Genomic DNA, 27,808 nt, shown 5'->3' on the forward strand with positions numbered 1-27,808 from the left:
CCCGATTCGGCCAAAGTTCATTGACCCTAAATGACCTTTGACCTTAATCATGAGACCTGAAACTTGCACAAAATGTTCAGTGATGCTTGATTACTATTATGTCCAAGTTTCTTATGATGGGAATTCAACAGATATCCCCAATTTGGCCTAAGTTCACTGACCCTAAATGACCTTTGACCTTGGTCATGTGACATGAAACTCTAATAGGATGTTCAGTAATACTTGATTAACCTTATGGCCAAGTTTTATTAACTAGGTCCATATACTTTCTAAGTTATGACCTCAGGTTAAGATTTGATGTTGACGCCGCCGCCATCGCCGCCGGAAAAGCGGCGCCTATAGTCTCACTTTGCTTCGCAGGTGAGACAAAAAGGAAAAATACTAAGATTGCCAATTTGCAGAATTAAAGATGATCACATAGGGCTTCAAATGATTCATTGTTTGTGAATGGAGAGGAGGTGGAGTTCATGACTTACCACTCTCTGAAGCTAATCCGCCAGGGACCATCCTCTTCACAAAGATCCTGGAGTCGTTCTCTGCTACATCCTAGCTGTTTCACCACCAGTTGATCCCTGGCAGATAGTAACCAGAATTTTATTACCATTATTAATATCAAAATATAGGCCTATGATTTAACATTCTTATGATTGCCTAGACGATCAAAACATGTGCAGTTCAAATACTTCACACTAAAGCCAAGGCCTAGAAAAGTATTTATTTTCATTCGGAATCATTGTCAAAGTACAGAAATTATGAAAATGTATTATTTCTTACAAGAATGTAGAATAATCAAATGAATAAAACATGGTGCTGAGCTTAAATACAACAATTAAACTCAATTCCTAAACAGATTGGTGCCCAGGTTGCTTTAACGTAACATTGACAACAGATGTGATATTTTTATAATATTTTTATAATTATATTTGCTTACCTTGACTTGCTCTGAACGATCTGCTTCGTGTCCAAGCTTTGCAGGTGAGCTGAGCTGATTTATGATCTGGGGCACGATTCATAAAGACCAACAAATATTGCAACTTTACCATTATCACAACTTCCATGGAAACTTTGATTGCGATTGGCTGCTGAGCCTTATCATCATGGTAGTTGCCATAATGGCAATGTTACTTGTAACTCTTTATGAACTAGGCCCCTGATCTGATGTCCAGAGCTGCCGTGGTCTAGTCGTTGGGGCGATGGGCTGATGTAATTGGTACTGGTGGTAGGGGCTTCACAGCGATTCAAATCTGAGGGCATCATGCTGGATTGTGCAAAATAAATTCATAAAGTAATTACGATATGAATACATTTCCATTCTGCTTCAATTTAAGATGACATAAAAAGTATGAATTCTTATCAATATAGAAATAAGCTCTTTTACTATAGGCCGACTCTCAAACTGAATATGAATTTCTTTGCTTATCAGAAAATATTTTCTTTAAAAATTGATACATTTTCCATCTTTTTTTGCTTACCTTGTCCTGATCTGTCCAACATTGAGACCAGCTTGAATTCTTTAATGTATTGGGACGTGGATGAGCTGAACTAATTGAACAGAGTCATCTGGCAGAGAGCAAATTAAATCTGGTGTAAGGCCTGAATAAAGAAAAGAATGAATTTATGAATAAAAAGGAAAATAAATTATTCATCATCTATTACATTTTCATTTGTGCATCAATACAGATATGGAATAAAGCATGAAATTTTGTTTTAAATGAACAAGTTCTTAAGCTGACATAATAATGAACTCATGAATGTATAGCTGTTATGGTTAAGAAGAACAGATTTCATTATGATTTTTTTTTTTTTTTTGGGGGGGGTGCTTCCTTTTACTCAATAATTTGCTTACCTTGTTCTGATCTGGTTGACATTTAACTTGTCAGTTAGGCCCTAGGTGAGCTGAACTAATCCAACGAGTTACCACAATCGCAGTTAGGGGATTTCACTGTAGCATAGGCCTACATGAAGCAAAAAAAACAAAAAAACTAGATACGACTGATTTTAAATTGTAAAATTCTTATTTTGCTCAACATGAAGATGAAATAGATAAATCAAAACTACTTTGTTTTTCTTAATCTAATGATATCCTAACAGGAATGCATATGTGTATGTGTGGTCGCATTTTCTTTGCATAACATAAACTTGGATATACTTATTTTGCTGTCTTTGGTTCGAGAGCCAGGGGAAATGAATTCTCTATTACCTTTTGCTCACCTGTTTGTGATCTGGTTGAAATTTAGACATGCTAAAGATTTCTTATCGATGTCAAGTTTAAGCTGGGCAGGTGTGATGCAGGTGCCACTTTCACTGAAGCCAAGGGGCAGGCAGCAAGGCATATTGGAATTCCAGGCTGGACCTGTAGGGCTAGATGAAACAAGAAACAAATGTTTAATCAAAGATGTGGTGCAAACTAATTCCAATCGTACGTATTATGAAGATATTAATAAATAGACTAGAATTATTCATGCTCAAAATACAATTGTCTTGCAAATACTCAAATGCAATGATTTCCCAACATGTATTAATTTTCTGGCTTACAGTATTAGTTCACTAATCAGGGTTGTAATAATTTTTTTTTTATTATAAACAAGTGAGGCGCCTCTGGCAGTCTCACCTGCATTATGTGATTCCATATAGCAGACCTGCCAACCGTCTACATCAACAACAAAATATTCTTTAAAGGACAAGTCCACCCCAACAAAAACTTGATTTGAATAAAAAGAGAAAAATTCAACAAGCATAACACTGAAAATTTCATCAAAATCGGATGTAAAATAAGAAAGTTATGGCATTTTAAAGTTTCGCTTATTTTCAACAAAATAGTTATATGAATGAGCCAGTTACATCCAAATGAGAGAGTTGATGACATCACTCACTCACTATTTCTTTTGTATTTTATTATATAAAATATGAAATATATTTATTTTATCGTCATTGTCATGTGAAATGAAGTTTCATTCCTCCCTGAACATGTGGAATTCCATTATTTTAACATTTTGTGCTTCAGGCAATGAGGTCCTAATCATCAAATTCGTAAAAATTGAAATATTGTATAATTCAAACAATAAAAAACAAAAGAAATAGTGAGTGACGTCATTGTTACGATATCAGTATGGATATCTAAGCACTCCATACACCTCCCGCAACATGGATACCATGCCTGTTGATTGACCTGCCTAGCTGGCCTGTATAATAAACCTGTATATACGTTCATACCAAAGTCTCCACCAGAGTCCTTTGTATTGGATCATGGTGGCAGCTGAAACCAGTGATCGCCTTTGAAATGACAGGGATCAAGTAACCAGATACTGTATTGTTGGGAAGTAAACTGCATGTCTTTTTACCGAAATTCGCATGCTTCATAACCTACTTACTAACCCAACGGGTGCCCGCTCGCCCCGGCTATCGCATCGCTACTGTACCGTACCGTACTGTGCATACCCAATGCACTGTCACAGCAAATCACAGTGTTGTGAGAAGGAGCGAGATGCTAACGGTAACTGTAAACAATTAAATATAGCCTGAATAAGTTATAACTGTGTTCAATCACTGGCACAGAGGTCTGCATCATAAGATCAACATACACTAAAAGTTGATAAAACCTAAATTACTTAATTTTCTGGACTGGAGTGTGAACAATGAATTAATATTTTCCTAATATTAATTGTAAATCTGGAGTGTGAGAAGTGAGTGGGAGTGACCAGCATTTTCACTGCATGAAACACCTAATGACATTCACACAGGGCTGTGAGTGCGTTACAGGTATCATCACCAGTCGACCTGTGACTGTAAGGAGCGTTCACACGTGGATATAATCAGACATTAATATCTACACTCATTCATTTAAATACCTAATACGTACAGCGAACATACACAATGAGTAGTGGAAAATATCCAGAAATGAACTGGGAGGCAACAGACCTACCAGAAGAGTTCCAGCTTTTCAGACAAAGAATGGAGCTGATTCTAGCAGACCAAGACATAACTGATCAGAGAAAAGTGGCTATAAAAATCAAGATTGCTGTAGGCAATGAAGGCTTGCGTCGAATCAATGCATCGGGGCTATCAGAGACCGATAAAGAAAAACCGCAAGAGCTATGGAGACTATTAGAGGCACAGTTAAAGGTCAATATCAATTTTCGCATACACCGCTTAGAGCTAATGCGGTACAGGCAGAAACCAGATGAAACGATCGATGAATTCGTTACCAGGTGTAGGGACAAAGCCAAAAATTGCGATTTCGAGGAAGCTGAGTTAAATGAGCGAATCATGGAGCTAGTGATTGCGTCAACTCCAAGTCTCGAATTCCAAAAGTCATTGCTAGATCAACCGAAAGGTTACAAGGTCGAACAAATTTTGGTAGAAGGTCGTAAATATGAGGCAGTTGCTGCAAGCCGACAATGTCTTGAGACACTAGACCCTAAACAGAATATCGATTCGTTCAAGCGTAACCAGGGACGAAAAGCATGTGGTAACTGCGGACGTTTCCACAAACCTCGTCAGTGCCCTGCGTATGACGATGAGTGCCGTGCCTGTGGCACCAAGGGCCATTGGGCCAAATTCTGTCGTAAATCGAAAAATGATCGTAGTCGTAAACAGAATCGTAGATCAGATGACCGAAGATCCGACACGGTATCTGATGATCAGAAACCAAAACAAAACAAATCACGATCAAAGTCGAAAAGTCGAAAGAGTAAACCAATAAGCGAAATGGACATAACACATGATACTACCACAGATCATGATCATTATCAATCTACAGATAGTCCATTCAACGTAGCACAATTTGACACCATACACACTAATGGACCACACACAGTTGTAAATCCAGAAGGTACTGTAGCATTTGCTAACATTGACGTAATATGCCCACAGAGAGTAGGTCAACATAAGCTTTACCTAAAAGTGGACTCGGGGGCAAGTGCTAACACTATCACAGTACGTACCGCCAAAGCAATTTACGGTCCAAAGTGGGAATCAGTAGTGAAACAAACAACAATAAAACTTATAGCTTACGGAGAGACACAAATTCCATGTAAGGGTACACTAGACATAAAGTGTAGATACAAGAGTACAAAATGGTCAACACATACATTCTATGTAGCAGACGTCAAGGGTCCAGCGATCCTAGGGTTGTTAGGTTGCACTGACCTTGGAATTATCACAATTCACTCAATGGACAACAAAACACCTACAACCAATCCTAAGCCTCAAACACCTATCACAAGTGTAAGGGATCTCAAACAAGCATATCCAAATCAGTTTGACGCTATTGGTAGTTTCCGAGGGAAGGCAATGCTTCATGTCAAGGATGATGCTAAACCTACCATAGACGCACCCCGCAAGTGCAGCGTACACTTGAAAGACAAAATCAAGGCAGAACTGGACAATATGGAGCAGCAAGGAGTCATCAGAAAAATTGAGTACCACACTGATTGGTGCAGCTCCATGACCACTGTTGTGAAGAAAGATGGATCCATCAGGATTTGTCTTGACCCCAGGAGGTTAAATGATGCCTTGAAGAGATGCCCGCACAAGGTACCAACCTTGGAAGAGGTCCAACCTGTCTTCGCAGGAGCTCAGTACTTCTCTAAGTTAGACGCGAAGGCTGGTTACTGGTCGGTTCACCTATCAGAGGAGTGCCAGGATCTCACCACATTCCGTACACCATTTGGAAGGTACTGCTTCCAAAGACTACCATTTGGGTTATGTACTAGTCAGGATATCTTCCAGCAGCATATGGATAGGATTGTCCAAAATGTGCCAGGCTGCATATGCATCGCAGATGACATAGCGATCGTAGGAAGAACGGAGGAGGAACACGATAGGAATCTCTACTTACTCATGGAGACGGCAAAGCAAGAAGGCTTAGTGTTCAACAGCTCCAAATGTACTATCAAGAAGGAAGCCATCAACTTCTTCGGTTCCAAGTACACTAGATCAGGTATCTACCCAGATCCGAGCAAGGTAGAAGCTATCACATCAATGCCATCACCCAAGGACAAAGAAGATGTTCAGAGATGCCTAGGATTATTCACATACCTAGCAGCATACATTCCTAACTTCTCAGAGAAGTCAGCGCCACTTCGAGAACTTCTACACAAGGAAGTACCATTCATCTGGGACGATGATCATGAACATTCCTTGAACAGCCTGAAAAGTGCAGTATCATCAGGTGCATGTCTACAATTCTATGACCCAAAGAAAGAGACAACTCTTGAGGTAGATGCATCGATGAAAGGGCTAGGAGCATGCCTGCTCCAGCAAGGCAAACCAGTTGCATTTGCATCCAAAAGTCTTTCCACTGCACAGTCCAACTATTCCAACATAGAGAGGGAAACCTTAGCCCTAGTGTTTGGTATCAACCGCTTCCATACATATCTGTTCGGGAAGGAATTCACCGTCATAACAGATCACAGACCATTGGAGATGATATGGAAGAAACCTCTTAGAAGTGCACCACCACGTCTACAGAGATTGCTTATCAAAGTCCAAGGATACCGATGTCAAGTCAAGTATCGACCAGGAAAAGACATGATTCTTTCCGATACCTTGAGCCGACTTCCTAATCCCAAGGAAGCACGCGATGTTCCGCTAGATGTCAGAGTGGAATCCATCTGCTCTGAAGCCGAAGATTCGCACCAGATTGACTTGATATACTTCGGACAACACAAGAGAACAGAGCTTCAGAGAGAAACAGCTAATGATCCTGTTCTCAGATCACTATGGCAAATAGTCACTCAGGGATGGCCTGAGACCATCCAAGAATTGCCGACATCCCTTCGTCAATTTTGGTCTTACAGAGATGAAATCGGAGTATCACACGGAGTACTCTTCAAGGGAAGTCAAGTCATCATACCGAAGACACTAAGGAATGACATCCTTAGACAGCTTCATCTAGGACACATGGGAATCGAAAGCACGAGACGACTTGCTCGTGAGACAGTGTTCTGGCCAAACATCAACAAGGACATTGATCAGTTGATAAAGCAGTGTGAAACATGCCAGAAACACCAAGCAAGACAGCAGAAAGAGCCACTGCATCCCCATGATGTACCACCAGCACCATGGACCAGACTGGGAACCGACTTGTTCATGCTCAATAGACAAGAGTATCTACTTGTTACTGATTACTATTCCAAGTATCCGATCATTGCTAAGCTAACCGATACATCCAGTGCAGCTATAGCAAGACAGATGACGGGAATCTTCAGTCTGTTCGGTCCACCAGAAGAGATTGTGTCCGACAACGGTCCACAATTTGTCGGGAAACCATTCCAAGACATGTGCAAGAAGTGGAATATCAAGCACATCACTTCTTCACCGCACTATCCAAGATCCAACGGATTAGCTGAGAGAATGGTTCGTACAATCAAGAATCTGTTGACAAAGTGTTCTCAAACTAGCCAAGACAGTCAACTAGCCATGATGCACCTGAGAGCAACACCAGTTGACAATAACTTGAGATCACCAGCAGAGATGTTGTTTGGAAGACCCATCCGAACCACATTGCCAAGTCACTATCTTTCGAGAGATTCTACTGCCACCGAGTTTCTCTTGAATAGGCAAGACAAAATGAAGGAAGTGCATGATCGACATGCAAGTTCTGATCTGCCACCACTGCATGTAGGACAGCCAGTGAGAGTTCTGCATCCAAGAGACAACACTTGGATACCAGCCAAAGTATCCAAAGTCTATGACGAACCTCGGTCCTATGAAGTTTCAACGCCGAACGGAGGAATCTTGAGGAGAAATAGATCTCACTTGAGGGAAATTCCATCCACCAACCCAACTCCAAAGCGTGTGAGGTTCGAAGACCACTCCACAGAAACTCAACCAGAGGAAGACAACGTCCAACGAACACCAATGTCCAACTCTAATCAATCTCAACAGACATACTCACAAACTACGAGGTCTGGACGCACTATTCGCAAACCAGAGAGATTCATGTTTGAAGATTGAACATTATGAACACTCTAAACTCTCAAACAAAGAAGAGAAAGAGAAGAAAGAAGAACAACACTGAAGACATTAGTGTAGTTTAAAAGTTTATTATATGCATGTATAATCATTGTACATTATTTTTGGTATGTCAAGATAGTGTTCACGAAATTATCAAAAGACACTATAACCAAAAATTATTGTTTGGAAATATTGATTTCAGGATCAATCCGGTTATCCAAATTATTTTCAGTTTTGCACAAGATTGAAGTTATGTAAAATTGAAGATGCATACAGTTTATCACAAATTGGTATTATTCTCACAAACCAAACAATTGCTATATTATTATATGATAAATCACAACTAAGCCAAATTACCAAAATTTGCAGACTACCAAAAGTATTGTTTGAAAACAATATCATTGAAATTTGAAATTCTCAATCTTATCAGAAGAAGGGGGATGTTACGATATCAGTATGGATATCTAAGCACTCCATACACCTCCCGCAACATGGATACCATGCCTGTTGATTGACCTGCCTAGCTGGCCTGTATAATAAACCTGTATATACGTTCATACCAAAGTCTCCACCAGAGTCCTTTGTATTGGATCAGTCATCTACTCTCTCATTTGGATGTAACTGGCTCGTTCATATAACTATTTTGTTGAAAATAAGCGAAACTTTAAAATGCCAGAACTTTCTTATTTTACATCCGATTTTGATGAAATTTTCAGCATTGTGCTTGTCTGATTTTTCTCTATTGATTTAAATCAACATTTTTCTGAGGTGGACTTGACCTTTAAGAAAAAAAAAAGTATTTTTGACGAAAAAGAGTATTTTCTGAAATTTGTCTCAACGGAACAATTGCCAGCCTGTTGTGTAAGATCGGTGAAAAAACATAAGAAATGACTCTTCTTGAAAACTTGATAATTCACCATTTGAAACATGTGCTCATAGGAAGGAATTTACTTGTTCTTTTCATGCGACAAGTTAATGGCCTGACAGTGATTTTTACCGGCCTGGGACCGTCTTGTTCACATTTTTCGCTAAGCTACAAGACGCATATCGCCGATTAGACCAAATGCTTCGGTAGCAGTGTAGGATGAGTGGTATATTGGTTGTTCCACTGAACCCCGTTGGCTCCACTCACCAATTACAGAGACCGAAGTTCTAACTCTATCTGTACAGGGACTGAATGGCCATATGTTTATGTATTAAATTAGGATAAACCAGGGAAGTGGGAGTTGCATGACAGCCGAAGTAAGTCACTGTTTTTTGTCCTTTTACGTTTATTTCTTCCTGTGCTGGTGCATTTCAGGCCAAAACGGAATAACAATCTTTATTTTGGTCCAGTCCTTTTCATATATTTTTATAAAATAAAGACAAAAATTGATGAGCCCTGTCAGGGGGATTTTGCATTGTTAATCCCCTAATGGTGGCTGCATGATCGCGAGCCGACTTGTGTACGAGAAGAAATAAAAAACATTTTTAAATGTTTAAAAACTCCTCGAAACAGACGGCTGCCAGCTGTCTAATCGAGGATGTGCGTCTTGTACATGTAGCTTGGCGAAAAACAAAGAGAACAAGATGGCGACGTAATCACGCGTGTAGATTCTAGAGCTGCCATCTTAGATTTTAAAAAATACTTGAATCGGCCGATACATATCATGAATCGTAAAATACTTTTTTTGGTCAAAAAATATCATAATACATGGTAAATGATATTTTTTGACTGAAACAAATATTTTACGATTCGTAATATTTATTAGCCGATGCAAGTATTTTTTAAATCTTAGACTGCAGCTCTACACGTGTGTCTTGGTATCGATAACAAAAGATTCTAAAATGGCGACGTAAACAGAAAGTTACGCTCGTGCTCTTGTTTTTTTTTTAATTTAGTACTAGGGCCTATTTATTTAATAAATAATAAAATATAATTAGATTTAGCGCTAACGGGGGTTAATATTGTTTGGGCCCATTTACGTGAATTTGGGCTCCAAACCTAACGGACGTCTGTTGTTGATTCAGCCTAGTCTTGAGGACGCAATGATCTAAAAAATCATCATTGCGTCCTCAAGACTAGATTTATCATTTAGCCTAACTTCAACTTGGATCGTGGGAATCTCATCCCTTCACAGTCCATAGAGTCTTATGGGATCCAATTCCAGGCGTCATTGGGGAGTAAGCCCAGTGCAGTGCCACGAAGTAAATGTTTTTTACTCCTCAGACGCCTCCAGGCTACCATGACCCCATCATACACGTCTGATAAAATAGGCCTACGCTACGGTACACACACGCCCGCAATTCATGAGTTGTGTACAAAGTGAATGGAGGTGGAAAAGGCCGCCATTCAATTTCAAATAGGAACAAGGAATGTCTAAAAAAAATAGGGAAGCAATTTTCAGCGCAGTAAACAGTGAACAGCGGTTTCCAATTTCACAAAAGTACCACAATCTATTTACATTGATAAGTCTGGTACACTTACCTCTAATTTACACTCGTATTACAAGAAAGAAAACAACTTTTTACAAGAAAATGCAAGACACAGAGATTCACTCTTTCTTGGCTTGAATCTGGCGCCGCTCTTTTTCTATGGTATCGGCAATCGGTCTGACTATTGCTCTGTCATTCGCGCGCTGCCAATTACTTCAAACGATGATCCCCGGGGAAAATCCACGTTTTTTTTTAAATATCTCTCTTTGTCTTTCTCTCTCTCTCTTTCGGTTCACATTTTAATATCTAGTTTATTTTAAATCTAATTTCAGATCGGTAAAAGAAAACAATAAAACACAAGAGCTTTAGCCTTTAACAAGGATTTTTTTGCGGAGGATGGGGGCACTTAATATATATTTTTTTTACATTTATCTAATTTGTAAAGCAATTTTTTCAAAACTGAACAGGCCACGCCTGCAGTATTAAATAACTCAAACAAAATACCGGTAGATAAAGTTTTCATCTGGGTGAACTTCCCCTGCAATTGGCCTTTCTGGCTGTCAATGTGGGCACAAAACAAGAGTATAAGAGTTCGGGTATCTTCTTCAAGGTGTAGAGACTTTCACATTTGCTGTTTCATACAAGGTTGGAAGCATTTTCAAACATGGCCTGAAATCTTTTACAACACTGACTTAAAAAGGTGACATTTTAAGTATCCTCTGTAATCACAAAGAGGATAATTTTCTCACTGAACAAGTAGCGTGAATGTATGTGCTTGTATTTATTAATTTGAATTGATCTTATCAACTTATGCTCAAGGGCGACTAAGGCTGTACTTTTTCAAACTTTTGTTTTCTCTAGTTTTTGTTTATTCTCCCTCTCTCTATCCCTTCTTTTTTAGTCTCTCTCCTTCCTCTCCCTTCTCATTCCTTTTCTTCCCCTCTGCCTTTACTCCCCCTTCACTTTCTCCCTCTGTTTTCCCTTCTTTTTATTTGTCGCTCTCTCTCTTGTTTCCAGTTTTTCTCCCCCCCCCCCCCCCCCGGTTTCTCCATCTATTTTTATTTCACTTTATTTGTCCCCTCCCTATCCCTTTGTTTATTTCTGTTCCCCTTCCTTTTCTTTTCATTTCCCCTTCTTTTCTTTCACCTCTCAACACCCCCCCCCCCCTTCCCTTCCCTCCTGTTCTCCTTCACTCTCCTTCCCCATCCTTGTCGTTGTCACTTCTTTTTTTCTGCACAGGAGGGGGACAAAGGCCTACTTAGACCTGTGGATCCACACCTGCTGATGGTTCACTACAATACATACCGGTAATGCCACCAGAGGTTCATAGTATACTGTAGGTGGAGGCATATCAACACAAAGAATTTATGACATTTTGCAAATAATACAGAAAGTGGACAGTGTTTCATATTTGGTTATCTTTAATACTCTTATATACATGTATGTTACACAATGATGTCAAGCACAAAATTACAGTCTCATTTTTAACACTTTTCCCCCCTCCCCCTCACCAGGACATTTTTAACCCAAGATGTTTTAAGACACTTGAAGGCAGTAACGCGAAGACAGTCAGGATTTGTTTTTATTTTTGTAACTTTGCTCCTGTCTTAATTTCACAAATGATGAGGGATTGTGAAATTTTCAGGTTTTTTTCATTTTAATTTTGAACTATGTATCACTGTAGGATAATAAGGGTTGGAATTCAGTTTAAGTCAGGTTTTAAGTTCGGCTGAAATGCACAGAATTTCGATGAGAGCAACTGTCACCAGAAAGTAACGGTTGCTGGCTTACATTATAATGGATTCATCCTTCAAAAACTACACTTAACAATGGGTACAGTTTCATAAAAGTTTCAGCAAAGAACTGACTGAACTTTCAGCCCTGACAATTTTGATAAAATCCTTGCTCTCGATGGACCAAGAAGTCTAGTTTCTACCCAGTCACAAAAACTCTTCATGAATCTGTGCCCAGATACATGGGTTATTATATATGTATATCCCCAATTTGATGATCCAACATTCATTACAATTCATTTCATAATGACCCAAGGGTCTGTCTTGCACTGAGGTATAAGAATTTTATATTTTGACCATTCAGAAGTACAAATTTAAAGTTAACATAAACTTCATAGTCTTGTGAACAGTCAGTGTGATTATCTACATCTAAAAAATAATATCACTTACACCCTGCTTGTTCACTTAATATGGGAGATATCTACGTTCTAGTTCCATATTCCATGAGGCCATAGGCCGATTGGGACATGGACCAGAATGTAGATATTTCCTGTATTTTGTAAGAACAAGCAGGGTTAACGATTTTATCTCGTTAAGTGTATCCTTATATTGTTGCAGAATAGGGGAAATCAACGGAATAGAACTAAAGAAAATGCAAAACCCTGCATTTTGAGAGTGATTTTGGAAAGAACGTCATTCATGACATCACAATGATCACAGTAAAAAGAATGCACATAGTTTTTAGCAAATAGTAGTGCACAGCACAATTATGTGCCTAAATACGCACGTAATGCGGTCTCATATTACGTGGTTGAAATCAGTACTGGGCATGCGTGTAACAATGAAAACAAAAGTAAAACGGCACAGCCTCACACCAAACAGGTAATACAGGCTCATATTACCTGTTTGATCTTTGTGACCAAGTAAAATAGGTAAATACGGGTTTGTCTCACAAACAAATCGATCAATCAGATTACAGAATTCATGAGAAATATGGCCCACAAAGAGATATGAATGGTAACACGCTAGTAAAGGTATCAAGATTAATAATTCCAAAGGGATGCCACTTAGGCTTGATAAAAAGTCTGAAAATCATCTAAAATGACCCTCTCCTATATGAAAAAGGTGTTCTCTATGGCTGAAAGTAGGCTGAAAATTCTGAATTCAGACTTAATTCTGGAAACAAAGGGCTTCCCTGAATCCTAACATGTTGTTCTTAATCAATAGTCTCATGATCACATTCAAGAACACACACTGACTCCCATTGTTATTGATTGTTGCTTGAATGGTTTCTTACCATGGAGTTCATGTCAGTTCATGGCTGCTAACAGTGACGGGGGGGGGGGATGCCCACTGCCCCATCTTTTTATTTAAAATCATTCTTTTCTTAATTGCAATTTTTCAACAACAAAAATTCATACAAAAAGGCACTAAATCATTGCCTTTTCAACCTTAAAATAATAGAAAAAAATATGCTTGGTAATTTCAACTTTGCTCACCTTTGGTGTGGAAGATGTTATGCCCCCCCCCCCTCCAGAAATACAGTACACCTTTGTGTACATTCCTATTAATTAAAACAAGTATTCTCTAGAATAGATTGAATATCATTATCATCTTGGCTTTCATTGGCCCTCTGTATGTGAAGTCCCCCCTCCCCCCATATCTACTTCTTCACACATGAAAACTTAAATATGTAATCTTCCCCTAATATTAAAAAAAATCTGGAAAAGAGACTATAATTATCATTTACTATGTTTCATAGTATTCACATTGCATATCCATTAGCTGAGCATTTTGTATTGCAACAGGAAGAAATAAGATATTCTTATGTGCAGTTTATAAAAAGTAAGAACCAAGTGGCTAAAAAAGGAAGATTGGTTTGCAAATTATCCACTCTTCAATAAGCATTACTTACAGCTACTTCAATGAATAATATTGGGTTAAAAATAATCTCAATTTTTTAACATTATGTTTTAAAATAATTAAGAGGGGAGGGGTTTCAATTTTTTTCAAAGTTTTTCAAAGTTTTTGAGTATCTAAAATCATGATTGTAAAATACCAAAGTATTTTAACAGGTTTTCACTTGAATATGGCTCATGATTAAAATCCATTTACCTAATCAGTAGGTAAATTAAGACAGATTTGATACATTACTGAAACAACTGTATCTTAAAGTAGGGTAAGGTCACCTAAGTCTGCGCAGAACCCCTTGTCTGCGCTTACGCGCATCTGCGCAATTCTAAAAAATGAGGACACACAATGTGTGAAGTCAGGTTTAACTTAGACCGCGGTCTAACTCTGTGCTAAAATTATGGCAAGCTCAAATGTCAAAATTTTACTAGCATTGCATATTTCTTATGATTATTGTGCTCTTTCTGAACTCGTGTAGCTGAAGAAAGCTATCTTATTCATCCTCCCGAAACAGTTGAGAATGATTTGAGAGAAAGTGAGCTGATACATTAAATTTACACTGTTATAGATTTATGCCACTATTGGCTATCCATAGTTAAACCTCAACTTTAAACCTGAGTTTAAATCAAACCTGACTTCAGAATACGGACCAATGACGACAAGCTTCACACCTGCAATACATCTAACTGAAATGATGGAAAAATATTGAATTTCAGGCATTTCATGTGAAAGCCACAAAATGTAGCCTTTTCTCATATAAATATCTGAATCATGTGTAAAGTGAATGGTGCACAGACATTTTTTTGTTCAATTGGAAAATGACTGGCCAAGTTTGTTTCATTTGAAAATAATACATTTCTTTCAAATTTTTATAATATTTTTGGCACACATACTCACAAGAATATAAAGAATATTATCAGGTGATACTTTTTTTTGTAAAATAAAATCAAATTCATGTTTAATCTTAAGTGAAATTTTAAGATGTTTAGAAACGGGGCCCTCCTTTACACTAATGAATAAATACGACCAAAAATAAAACCCATACTACAATCTTGTGATATGCATCATGTGTCTCCTTCAAGTTGTTTGGCAAGCTTCATTTGGTTTGCATTGTGTCTTTCTCTTAATAACTCCATCTGTTTCTTGGGTCCATTTTTCCTGCAAAGGCAATACATTAATGATTAATACCAAATTACAATTACATCCCTAAATATATTCACATCTCTGAATGCATCAAACTGTAATCAAAATGTCATATTATCCATAATTGGTATTCCATAAATATGAAAAATATGAGCAAGGATTACAATCTTTCAGGGATGTATCAAGGCCGGCCTCAAGGACAAATGTTGCCGGCCTTGGTATCGAACTCAGTCCGAGACATGTGTACAAAGTGAATGGGTGGTTTTCTCCAATGGCCTCGTGATTCGGAAGTACCAGACTTAAAAGAAAAGTTCACCCCAACAATAAAATGAAATGAACAAAAAGAGAAAAATCCAATAAGCATAACACTAGAAATTTCATTAAAATCGAATGTGAAATAAGAAAGTTATGACATTTAAAAGATTTGTTTAATTTCACAAAACTGTTACATGCACATCCTGGTAGGGATGCAAATGAGGAGACTGATGTCATCCACTCACTATTTCTTTTGTATTTTATTATATGAAATATTCTAATTTTGTCCTCATTGTCAAATGTCAAGTTAAACAAAGATTAATTCCTCCCTGAAAATGTGGAATTAGCACTGTTTTAATACATTTAATTCAGTCAAGTTGATCCTTTTTGTCATATCTGGAAAAAATGAAATATTGTACAATTCAAACAATAAAAAAAACACAAAAGAAATAGTGAGTGAGGGACATCATCAACTGTCTCATTCGCATGTCTCTGAGTTGCGAATATAACTGTTAAGTGAAAATAAGCGAAACTTTAGAATGTCATAACTTTCTTACTTTATTTCCGATTTTGATGAAATTTTTAGCAAAATGTTAGTTTGATGTTTCTCTATTGATTCAAATCAACATTTTTCTGGGGTGGACTTTACCTTTAACTACATCCCTGCAATTTTCAATGAAAAATTACATTGATTTTGCTTGAATCATGTCCCTGTTGAATATACAAACAAAATTCAATATTATTAATAGATTGATGAAAAATAATCATCTCATATTTTTGGCTATCAAACAGTAAATATTTGATTAGTATAAAAAGGGGAAGTTCACAACAATGCAAGTTGGTTTTAATAAAAAGTGGGGAAAAGAAATATTAGATTTGGCAAGAGTCCATCCATGATTTATCACGGGTAAAGGAATCATCAACATCAGCATCATTGCATTGTTGCCATTATCCTAAATATTTCAGGGTTAATCTAGGCTGAAAATAATAATATTTCATTAAACAGAGTAAAATTCACTGAGCAAAATACTGAAAAATTTCATCAAATCTGATAACACACTAACAGATAATGAAGTTTAAATTGAATTTTAAACTTACGCTATAGTTTATGAAAACAGGAATACTGTCATGAATACGTAATAGGTGGGCTGATGATGTCATGTCCCCACTTTGCTGTTTATGTCATTACAGGAATTCATAATTATTTCATTTTTTGAAATATATAATGTATAACAAGTATCCCTTGTAATGAAATATGTTGCAGCAATCCAATATCATTCTTGAAGAACAAAATTTGAACAAATATAATACAAAAGTAGGGATATTACATTATCATTTTCAGCTTGCTTGCTTATTGAATATTCATGAAGATTTGCAAAGAAATGTTTCATCAAAATAATGAAAAAGTTTACATTGTCTTAACTTTCTTATTCCTTATCTGGTTTACACATTTAAAAAAAAAATTTATACATTTGATTTTAATCTATCTGTACAAATCATATTCTTTTCAGTCTAGAATACCCCTTTAAGAACAAAAAATAAATAAAAAAAACCAGAAAAATAGGACTCTGTTTTTACCTTGCTCTTTCTTTGGCTTGGTTATACAGTTCTGCAATCTTTTTATCCTTAGCATCTAGTCTTTGTGTTGCATACTGGCTGCTTTGTCTGGGAAAATGAAAAAAAAAAATCACAAAAAACACAACATGAAGGCATCATTTAAAATCTCATTTTATATACTGAATTGAGGAAAAATAACAACTACCAACTCCTTTTAATAACAAGTGTATAGCATAATAAGAGGAATTTTGAAATTTCTTTAAATCATGAAGTTTGCCTCCACACAACCATACAAAACCAACTGCAAAAATTAGGAATAGAAACTAGGCAGTGAGTGAAAGATGTGCTACCCTTGTTAAATGACTCACTAAGAATCTATGACTCGGACAGACAGAAAATAAACAAACTGTCATCTGTCGGACAGTGATTTATCAATCAACTACCGGGATTAAGGGACTCACATTATTACTGCCCAGGAATTCAGAGTGGGACTCCTTTTGATAATAAATATTCCCAAACGGCAGGAGAGATAATCAAAGTGGATGCCCTACATCTTAACTTTCAACCTGCATCTCCTTGCAATGTGCCTTGATGGAGAGCCTTCTTTGTATGTTTTGAAGGCAACATGAATGACCGCTTAGAAGAACCAGCATCCATTAAAAGCTTCTTTTTTTTTTTAGTTTTCTTTTTTTTTATCACCAATCATTACCAGATGATGTGGAGCTCATCCAGCATCTTGCCACAAAATTTAACACAATTTTAATTTCAGCCCAGTTGACACTGTAGTGAATTATATTGGTGACATAAATTGAGGATATAGAATTGAAATTGATGAAGAAATGACATAGAAGCATTTTTTTGTGATCTATGAATAAATTTCATATGAATTAAGTGTTAATGATTATCTAGTCAAAGTTTCTTAACTCTGTGTCGAACCTTGATGAACCTAATGTAGCTCTCAGATGGAACAAAAATAACCAAAGTCAATCAACAAATAAATAAGTAATTTTTGTGAGTTTTGAAAATATATGAATAAATTAGCATATTTAATGAGTTAAAAATTCTATGTTGAAATTTTGTATCACCACCTCGAGCTATCATATAAAGCAAACAAAATTGAAATTGATCAACAAATGAAGAAGAAAATTTCTTTGTAATTCTGTGTAGAAGTTTGGTGAACCTCATAAAGTTCTACAAAATGGAAGAAGAAAAAAAGTAAAAATCGTTCCACAAATAAAGTAAAAGAAGCATTCTATGTGAATTTTTAAAAATATGCATAAATTAATTTTGCATAAATTAGCATAAAAATTGTTCTGGTCAAAATTTCAAAATTCTGTGTATAAGTTTGGTGAACCTCATGAAGCTCTACCAGATGGAAGCAAAAAAATTCAAAATTGGTCAACAAATAAAGAAGAGCATTTTTTGTGAATTTTGAAAAATGCACATAAATTAGCATATTAAATGAATTTCAAAAATTCTGTGTAGAAGTTTTGAATCCCCCACCTATTGCTATCATATAAAGCAAACAGAATTGAAATCGGACTTGAAATGGCGAAGTAGTAGCATTTTGAAATTGTGGACGGACGACGGACGCCATGCCACGGCATAAGCTCATCTTGCCCTTCGGGCCGGATGAGCTGAAAATACCTGAGTTTTTCAGGTAAAAAGTTTTATGCAACAGGCCCCTAATCTGTTTAGTACATAATGTTTCAGATTTTCACCTTTAATTTACATATTTCTGATGATCTCCTGATCTTGATATATGTGGTGCGAATTTTATTTTCCAATGACATATGTGGTTCTCTAGAGGCAAGATGGGATTTTGAAGACAATAAGGAAAGTCAGGAAATTTGAGTACAAAATAAATGGAGAGCTGTCAAAAAAAAGAAGCCATTTTTGCCCATTTGAGGATCCATATAAAAAGTGTTGCAAGACCTATCAAACTTTCTGATTTTGATAAAACATTTATATTGATCCTCTCATCTTACTCTTCTTAGATTAAATCTCTCCTTGATGTTTGGTTTCCTTTTATACAAAAATCATTTGTCACAGGAGCAAAGGTTGGGTCACGGATGACCTTACACCAAACAGAACTTACTTGAAAACAAAGAAATGGAAGACGGCACCAGTAAAGATGAATGCTATACACCCGTACACCACATATGAGTTTCTAACTCTCCTGAGTCCTTTGATTCCATAGTAGTTCTCATTGACCTTCTCATCACCACCTTCTCTGAAGATGTGAGTTCTTGGAAACCTGATCAAACAAAAGAAATTAAATTTGATTTTAAAGCACGATACCAATGACACCATCATCAATCTTGTCAGGGAAGGACTCCAAAAAGATATCCAACCACTTACACACAATCATTATTACAATTTCTTTAAATGAAGGAGTTTAAATTCAATATTCACAGGTTCATTTTTTACACTACTGTATATCAATATGAATACATGAGCAGCATATTGTAAAAAAACAGAAAGTGCTTTCAAACCAATTATTAAAGACCATGTTGCTCACATTTAACAAAGTCAAAACTTCCGGATTTGGGCAACTTGCAATATGGAAAATTATTGATACTATCCACATTATCAGCAATATTACCATATGTCATACCCTGACCCCACCTTTTACTGTGTGAGGGCTGTATACGATTGGGTGCAAAATAGGATAAGTTAGCAGCACAAATACTTTCATCAGAATGGTGAAAATTTGCTGTGGTAATGTTATTGTATCAAAGCTTAACATTATACAAATAGTGAATAGGCATGAGTGCGATGGGGCAAGATTTCGCGTGAGGTGAAAGAAAGATGCTCTATTCAACGAGGCGTTAGCTGAGTTGAATAGAGCGTTTCTTTCTTTCACTGAATGCGAAAAAGAATATTCACTATTTGTGTTGTACAACGCCTCAGAATCTAGCGAAAATATAAAAAACAAGAGTTTTTCCCTGCAGTAATCTATGAAAAGGGAGCAAAATTATTTAAAGCGAAAAGCAATATCCCACAAGCAGGGCCCACAAGCGCACATGATCTTGGACAGCATTGCGCCTTTAGCCAGCGGGCAGTACGCGCATTGCCACCTTATTTACTGTAATCAATGAAATCGCATTGTGACGTCACCTCCTAAAGCCATGCAACGGTACATTTTGGATGGTACGTCTTGTGTGCAACGGTACGAATGTGTGACATTTAGCATCCCATTTGCTCGCGTACAACAAGCTAAGTAGGCGTTGTACAATAACAGAGAATGTGCTCAACCATAATTTGTGATGAATGCTATGTACCAGTAATCTAGCTTGATGGCATGTAAAGCGGATCGCACAAAATCGGTAACAGATTCTCAGTCTTCATGGGAATAAAGTTAGTCTGAAACCTGAAAGAAACTGACTATCTTACCAATCTGCTTCCCTGTGTCCACCGAATGGGTTGTCCGGTGAGACATCCATATTGTGTACTCTGATCTCCTTTACATGAGGCCTGGTGAGACTCAGATCATACTCTCTCCTAGAGGTTGATTTACTTAAGATTCCATACGCCTCACTCAGCTGCACAAAGCGATCGTGTTGATCAGGGTTCTGGGGATTGGCATCGGGATGGAGCTGGATGGGTAACAATTAGGAAAGATATGATCAAGATATGATTCATTGCGATCCGAGTTTCAAATTAATTGTGAAAACATTTGATATGGATATTCCAACTAATAACATATTCAGAGTTTAGAATAGTGGTAGGACTATACTGAAATCGAAATTCAGTCTAATTCGAGCTTCCCTGGAGGAATAAAAACAAATTCAATTCCAAATCGTAATGATGTCATCATCAGCTGCTACTTGAAGCCGATATGGACTTTACTCCGACCATAGGGCTTGCCGCAAAGTAAAAACATGATATAAGTTTTCTTAACAATATGCCAAACTTTGAATGAAATAATTTTACTTCTTACTTAAAACTTTCATTTTTTAAGGCAAAATGTGATTTCTTGAAAAATTGCGTCGCACCAGATCGCATAGTGTGAGACAAGCTTAAGAGATATAAATGTCAGTGTGTGTCACTGTAGATATCTAACTACATTTGATCTATCAGGGGCCTGTTGCATAAAACTTTTTACCTGAGAAATCTCTGGTAAAAACTGAAAACTAAGGTTAGTCTGATTTCTGCCATTGACTTTAACACAGGGCAAAAACTTCGGTAAAAACAACCTGAGTTTTCTCAGGTAAAAAGTTTTATGCAACGGGCCCCCTGTGTGCATTCACCTGGCCTAGGCTTAAAAAAAAACATAAGAATGGAGGCTTCAGTTGAATCCTCCAAGAAAGCACTCAACTATCATACCTTCACCTTAAAATTATCAGCTAATGAGCAGTTCATATTCATATAGGAGTGAGGATTAGAATCGTGTTTTATGTTTGATTTATATGTTCTCCATGATTTCATATGATTATTGTAGAAGGTTTAAGTAATGGGTTGCACATTAACTATTACTATTTAGAGAATTTTCTATAAATTTAATTACTTAATAAACTGTTTATTATGCAGATAAGCTATTATTTTTTGGAGAGCCTGTTAATGCATATGCATATCAACTGTTTCTAAATATTTGTCATACAGATCAACTGTTGAGCAAGAGAGAACAAGTAGAACAAAAATAGGGAGAGAAAGAGAGAAAAGGTGGTGGAAGAGTATACCTGAAACTTCCAATGACAGGCATACACACTTACCATTTTAGATAATTCGAAGTATGCTGCTTTAATTTCTAAACTAGTTGCATCTTTCGGCACACCTAAAGTCTCATAATGGTTTGATTGTGTCTGGCTCCTCAGCCTGTAAATGAACAGAGAAATAAATAATCCTTTGAGACTTTCGAATAAATGTCACAACTATCATTCACACAAGAATTTATCACTGATATAATTACTTGAAAAGAACTTGATTAATTTATCACTGACAAAAATGTACTACATGTAGTATAAGTAAAAGCGTGAACAGACTCGCCGTCATCAAACATGGCAAATTAAGCAATCCACACAATGCAAATAATGGGTAATGAAAAATTGCAACAATGTGACAACATGACAATACAGTACAGACTTACTTTTTAATTTTGTGGGAGATTAGTGTCCCTAAGAAGCACTATCCTAGTACAGAATAATACTTTTAACATAAGAATTCTTCTTACATTATAGCCTAAAAAAAACCTTTTCTAACAGAAATGTACACTCTCTGAACAACATGCAAAGATTAATATGAAAAGATGAAGCTTCAAGCCATGACAAACCTTATTCCTGTTGTTATTCCTCTAACATGGTGCAGACTTTGAAGTATAAGTTTGTGCTGACATCTGGTGCATAGCGTGAATGCATTGGTAAATGGCATCTTGCTTCTCTCATTACACTTGTAAAGATTCCTTTAAGAAAAAAACAAACCAAAACAAAGTAGAAATTAAACTCAAGTTTATTAAAGGGAAATTTACCCGAGGTGAATCATACTTTAGTAATGTCATGTATCTGATGTCAAAACAGTTTGAAACTTCGAATAAAACTAAGTCAAAAATTAGGGAACCGCTTACTGTACATGATTTTGATGAAAATCCTTTATTGAAAATGTGGTGATCACATCTCTGTGTGCGTTAAAATGGCAAATCAATTAGTGGTAATGTTCTTCCTCATGCACACCAGCTATTTATATCATTTGGACTCATTAAATACCATATTCAAACCTAGATCACATGAAAATCTTCTCATTTTTGTGGTGGATCTTAAAGGGGAAGTTCACCCTGAAGAAAAGTTTGTTGTAAAAATAGCAGAAAAAATAATGAAAAATATTGCCGAAGGTTTGAGGAAAATTTGTTAAAGATTAAGAAAGTTATTAGAATTCAAAGTTTTGTGACGTCATAAACGAGCAGATGCCCCATTTGTTATGTAATATAAAATGCATGAATTTCAGTATTTATATGGTTCCTGATGACTTAATTTTGTTTCTATTCTTGATCGGGTGTGAAATGATTTGTATATATCGGAAAGGTACAGTTAAAACCATTTTCAATTTTCTGAGAAATAACATTTCATTAATATTTTACCCTTCGCTATGTAGGAATGCTGCTTGCATATAATGTCACAAATATAATAATTATAATTCTAATAACTTTTTAATTTTTTGATTAATTTTTCTCAAACCTTCAGCAATATTTTTAAATATTTTTTTCTGCTATTTTAACCACAAACTTTTTGTCAGGGTGAACTTCCCCTTTAATGACAAAGAACTGGAGTTTATGCCTACATGTTCTAAGTAATTCTAAGTTTCATTTGACTTCAGTTCAAACACAGACAAGATGCCCCAACAAACAACATTCTTCAAAAGTAACATAGTCATTTATAACAAAGAGTGCCCGATGAGTCTGGTGTTTATTTCAGTGCACTTCACTGTGGCAAATCGCACTGATACACAGACTGTTTTTAACCTTGGGTAGCTCTGAAGCTGCTGATACCAGTTTTCTCCGAAGCTTAGAGGTCGAGTCCACCCCAGAAAATTGTTGATTTGCATCGACTGAGAAAACTCACACAAGCAAGCATAATGCTAAAAAACTTCATTAAAATCAGATGTAAAATAAGAAAGTTATGACATTTTACAGTTTTTTTTATTGGTTGAATTAAACACTTTTTCACAGTAACCCCCCCCCCCTGTCGGTCACTCAGCCAGCTCCCAGACCCATGTCACACTAGAACTCAGACACTTATCACCCCCAAATCATCACAAGAAAATTTTGTATACATCTCGTTGTGATCTCCTGTTCTCTGAGATTAAATAGCGCATTTTCTCGACATAACATCATCATTGGAAAGGAAAATAAAAATGAATAGAAGTCACGGAGCTGAGAACTCAGATTAATTACATAATCTATGGCAGTGTATCCTATTGCCGGACACCTTTATTTCAGTGCTTTAAAAATGACAACTAGAAGAAATACAATAAAGAAAAATTATAACTTGCTATTCCAAATATTCTGAAAATTATGAATATGATGAAATTATTTTATATTTTCCAACCGTTTTCTTTGCACCGCACTTGCCGCATACCCCTTCATGAAAAACAATTATTTTCGTGCGTGACAAATTACATCATAATTCCGGACGCGCACCGGATGGGTAAAAATATTCTTGATAATAATGATGTAAGAAAGAATTGGTGTGATTTTTTCATGATATATCTTGTCATGAGTAAATTCTAAGTTTTTATTTGCTTTCTTATATCGATTCTGAGCAGATCTTTGTAATAAATTTGTGTTTGCTAACTAATTTCATTTTTTTAATTGTGCGTTTGGTTCATATCGTGACCCTCAGCTCATCAAGTTCTATCGGTGCGCTGTCGATCATCAACGGCTCTCTATGCACGGTAAACCTCGCGCACGTTCGGGGTATCGGGTACCTTGAGAACTAGACCAAAAGCTTCAGTCTCTGTATTTTGGTTGTTCCGCTGAACTGCGTTGGCTCCACTCACCATACATAGACTGAAGTGGTTGGGGGTCCGTGGCTACAGACAACGTATAGTGAACTAGCGTTTTATAGATCGCGATTTAAAACTGTTTTTTGAGAGAAATTTAATGATATAAATTCAGGGAAATACAAATAATTTAAGTAATTGCATACCTTGGACCGGATTTATTGATAAAAATCCACTGGATGATTGAGAAATCTGTCATCTAAGCCATTTTCTCCTGACCTGACGGTTTATCTTGCAAGTTGCCATCTTGAATGACGTCATTATCGTTAATTCTCGATATATCGCGATTATAACTAATATCGTTTGTCTTCGTGAGTGTATCGTATCGTATTATTGCCTTGTAGGTGTGCTGGTGGAATGCAATATCGATATCACATTCGTACATTGTTGACGCCCTCTCCGTTCGTTTGTAAATATTTCATAGTTTGGCTGCCATTTTGACCTGTTTTCCTGTGTCGTACCCAACTAAACATCGGTAAAGTATAATTTTCATGCATTTTCATCTATATCGTTGAAAGAATGTTAAAACAGAATAATTAACTATTTTGAATGTTTAGTTTTTATATCCTTAGATTGTAACCTCGATGAGTTATAGAACCTCAAACTTTGGACTCTGGTCGGACAAAGGTGCTGATGTTATAACGAATGGGAGCCCACACGGACACTTTACCGTCGGTGAATGGGGATTACAGTAAAATGTCAGAAATTGTTGAATAAATCCCCAGAAACGACGGTTATTCCTGTCTACTTGAGAACTAGCCGTCGACGATCTGATCGATGGAGCGGACGAAATTGAAATTGAAATTCGGCAAATCAGGTCCGTATTTCCATCAGAAAATGGATCAATTGGGATTATTGTCAATGCAAAACTATGCTGTATGATATTTCAAGCATTTTCTGTCATTTTAGAAAAAAATAATTTCCCCCTTTTCCGCCTTGTTTTTGCAATCTTGTTCTTTGCATTGATCTGTGAAATTGAACGGAGGAAGTCTTACGGTACGCAGTAATATGCGCGTCCGGAAATATGATAGTCATGATAGTGTCCGGTAATACAATAGTTGACTATATATTCTATCACTCACTGATCAGCATGCAAATTGCTTTCCTTTTCAGCTTTGAGTTTGACTTTGAAACTTTAATTGTGCCTTTTCAAAAATTTAAATGGCCACCGATCACATACATGTAGATCAAAAGCTTCGGTCTCTGTTATGTTGGTTGTTCAGCTGAACTCCGTTGGCTTCACTCACCAAATACAGAGACCGAAGTTCTAGCGCGATCTGTACAGGGGACTCAATGGCCATATGTTTATGTACTTAAGATCGGACAAAACGGGGAAGTGAATTTGCGTGACAGCCGAGGTAAGTCACTGTTTTTGTTTCTTTTAACTTTATTTTTCTCGTTTTTTTGGCAATTAATGCCAAGAGGGAATATTAATTTGCATTTTGGTCGCAATAATTTTCAATTTTTTTATTCATTAAAGACAAAAATTGAAGAGCCCCGACGGGGGGATTTTGCATTGCAAGTCCCCTAGTGGTGCGTGCACGATAGCGAGCCGTCTGTGTACGAGGAAAAATTGAAAAAATAAATGTTAAAAACTCCTCGAAACAGACGGCTGCCAGCTGTCTACCGATCACACTGACATACTTTGTATGATTGGTGATCAGTGTGAAACAGCCAGTCAGCCGTGATTAGATTGTTATATCGGCTGCCGATCTGACGTTTCGGTTACAAGGTTAATTTCAACTTCAGTTCAAGCACAAAACTAACTTTAGATCTACGGTCATAACGGTACACAATTTAACACATGTCGGACCACACACACACACAAGCTTGATTTGTAATCACAACGTTAGATTTAACATTAATAATCGATGGTGGGCAAGATGTTAAGATGTCAAAATATATCCATATAATCAACCATCGCGTGGATTCACAGCGGTTGTCATACCTTACCTATAGATTGACGTTCCTCTCCATTAAAAGGGAAGAAGGCGGTGGCTTTTCACCCGGCTTTTCACAAATTTGTCTGAATTTTGTTGTTGTATAACATAATATCTCGCCGTAGATGGGGTTAGTACATTTTCTGCTCTTTGTCGTCTGCTAGTACTAGTAACAAAAAAGTAACAAAAAAGAAAAAGGCATGGGCCCCCGCATGGGTCACAGAGATAAAAATCAGGGTAGGCCTACAATTATTGGCTTCATCCCCATCTCCACCAACAAAAACAGCTACAAGTATTCATTCATCCCAAGACCCATCCCAGGGTCCCAGACTAGAACTCTCTCACTGACCCCCAACCCCCGCCCCAACCATTGAAATCAAGAGCACTGAAACATTCAGGCGAAACGTACTTCAAATATACTGATACAAAGCATAGCAAATACTAAAATGAATCTTTTCTCTTCGCGCCATCAACATCAGCGCACTTCCTGCCCGATTGGCTCTCAGTGTGGAGCGTTGGGCAGTATACCCAAAGCCAGACTCAAAGAAGAAGAAGAAGGAGAAGATACATAGTTCTATACCGATAATCATTGTCTCATTTTACTAAATTTACTATAATATCTGATATCAGAATTAAAATTTAGTATTCAAATTATGATCTCAATATCAATATCATAAACACAGGATGAAAGTATAAAAACTGAAGATTTTTCTTAAACACAGGATGAAAGTATAAAAACTGAAGATTTTTCTTTATTTTCCTGTCAATGACAAAAACAATCATTTCTTAATCAAATCAATTTTAGCTCAAATCTCTAAGTTATCTCTATCTATAAGGTTTCATTAATCAAAATTATATTTCGATCATAAACATTCTTTTTAGTAGTAACTATGTTAAAAGAATTATGTAAGCAGAATAGTTTTATACCATTCAAGAAACATGTAAAGTCTTGATTAAAGTAAGTAACCTCAAATCCATTATCTAGTCAACATTTCAAGATTTGGGGGAATGTCGAGGGTATATGACTAAAATTTGTACAATTTATATACCGAACCACTATCTCAATCTTAATTTTGAGTAATACGGCAGGTATTTTTCTATATTTTTCATTCATATGTAATTGTGATATAAAGAAGGCTTTTTACATAAATAAGGCTACCATTTACACTTTAAAGGTCAAGTCCACCTCAGAATAATGTCAATTTGAATTAATAAAGAAAAATCAGACAAGCACAATGCTGAAAATTTCATCAAAAACGGATGTAAAATAAGAAAGTTATGACATTTCAAAGTTTCGCTTATTTTTAACAAAAAATTTATATGAACGAGTCAGTTTTACATCCAAAATGAGAGAGTCGATGATGTCACTCACTCACTATTTCTTTTGTTTTTTTATTGTTT

General features: G+C 36.6%; 1 protein-coding gene across 2 annotated transcripts; it reads right to left on the bottom strand.

The window, feature by feature from the left end:
* Positions 1-14,993: 14,993 nt before the first annotated feature.
* LOC121418552 (dnaJ homolog subfamily C member 4-like) lies at positions 14,994-26,528 on the bottom strand. Of its 2 annotated transcripts, none has more exons than XM_041612481.1 (7): positions 26,421-26,528; positions 22,246-22,374; positions 21,689-21,791; positions 20,370-20,572; positions 19,072-19,230; positions 16,995-17,081; positions 14,994-15,176 (listed from the first exon to the last, which is right to left on the bottom strand). In XM_041612481.1, exons 2-7 carry the CDS (start codon positions 22,341-22,343, stop codon positions 15,083-15,085), a joined length of 744 nt encoding a protein of 247 aa, XP_041468415.1. In that variant the 5' UTR covers positions 22,344-22,374; positions 26,421-26,528; the 3' UTR covers positions 14,994-15,082. The 2 variants fall into 2 exon arrangements, with proteins under 2 accessions (XP_041468415.1, XP_041468416.1); XM_041612482.1 differs by having other exon boundaries at positions 22,246-22,376; positions 26,416-26,508.
* Between the last annotated feature and the right edge of the window lie 1,280 nt (positions 26,529-27,808).

Source organism: Lytechinus variegatus, chromosome 7 (genome assembly GCF_018143015.1).
Source record: "Lytechinus variegatus isolate NC3 chromosome 7, Lvar_3.0, whole genome shotgun sequence".
NCBI lineage: Eukaryota > Metazoa > Echinodermata > Echinoidea > Temnopleuroida > Toxopneustidae > Lytechinus > Lytechinus variegatus.

Coding starts and splice junctions, on each gene's coding strand:
- LOC121418552 (XM_041612481.1), bottom strand. CDS start 22,343: ATGCCATTTACCAATGCATTCACGCTATGCACCAGATGTCAGCACAAA. Junction 20,573..21,688: donor ACTTCGAATTATCTAAAATG/GTAAGTGTGTAT, acceptor TTACCCATCCAG/CTCCATCCCGATGCCAATCC. Junction 19,231..20,369: donor GGACACAGGGAAGCAGATTG/GTAAGATAGTCA, acceptor TTGTTTGATCAG/GTTTCCAAGAACTCACATCT.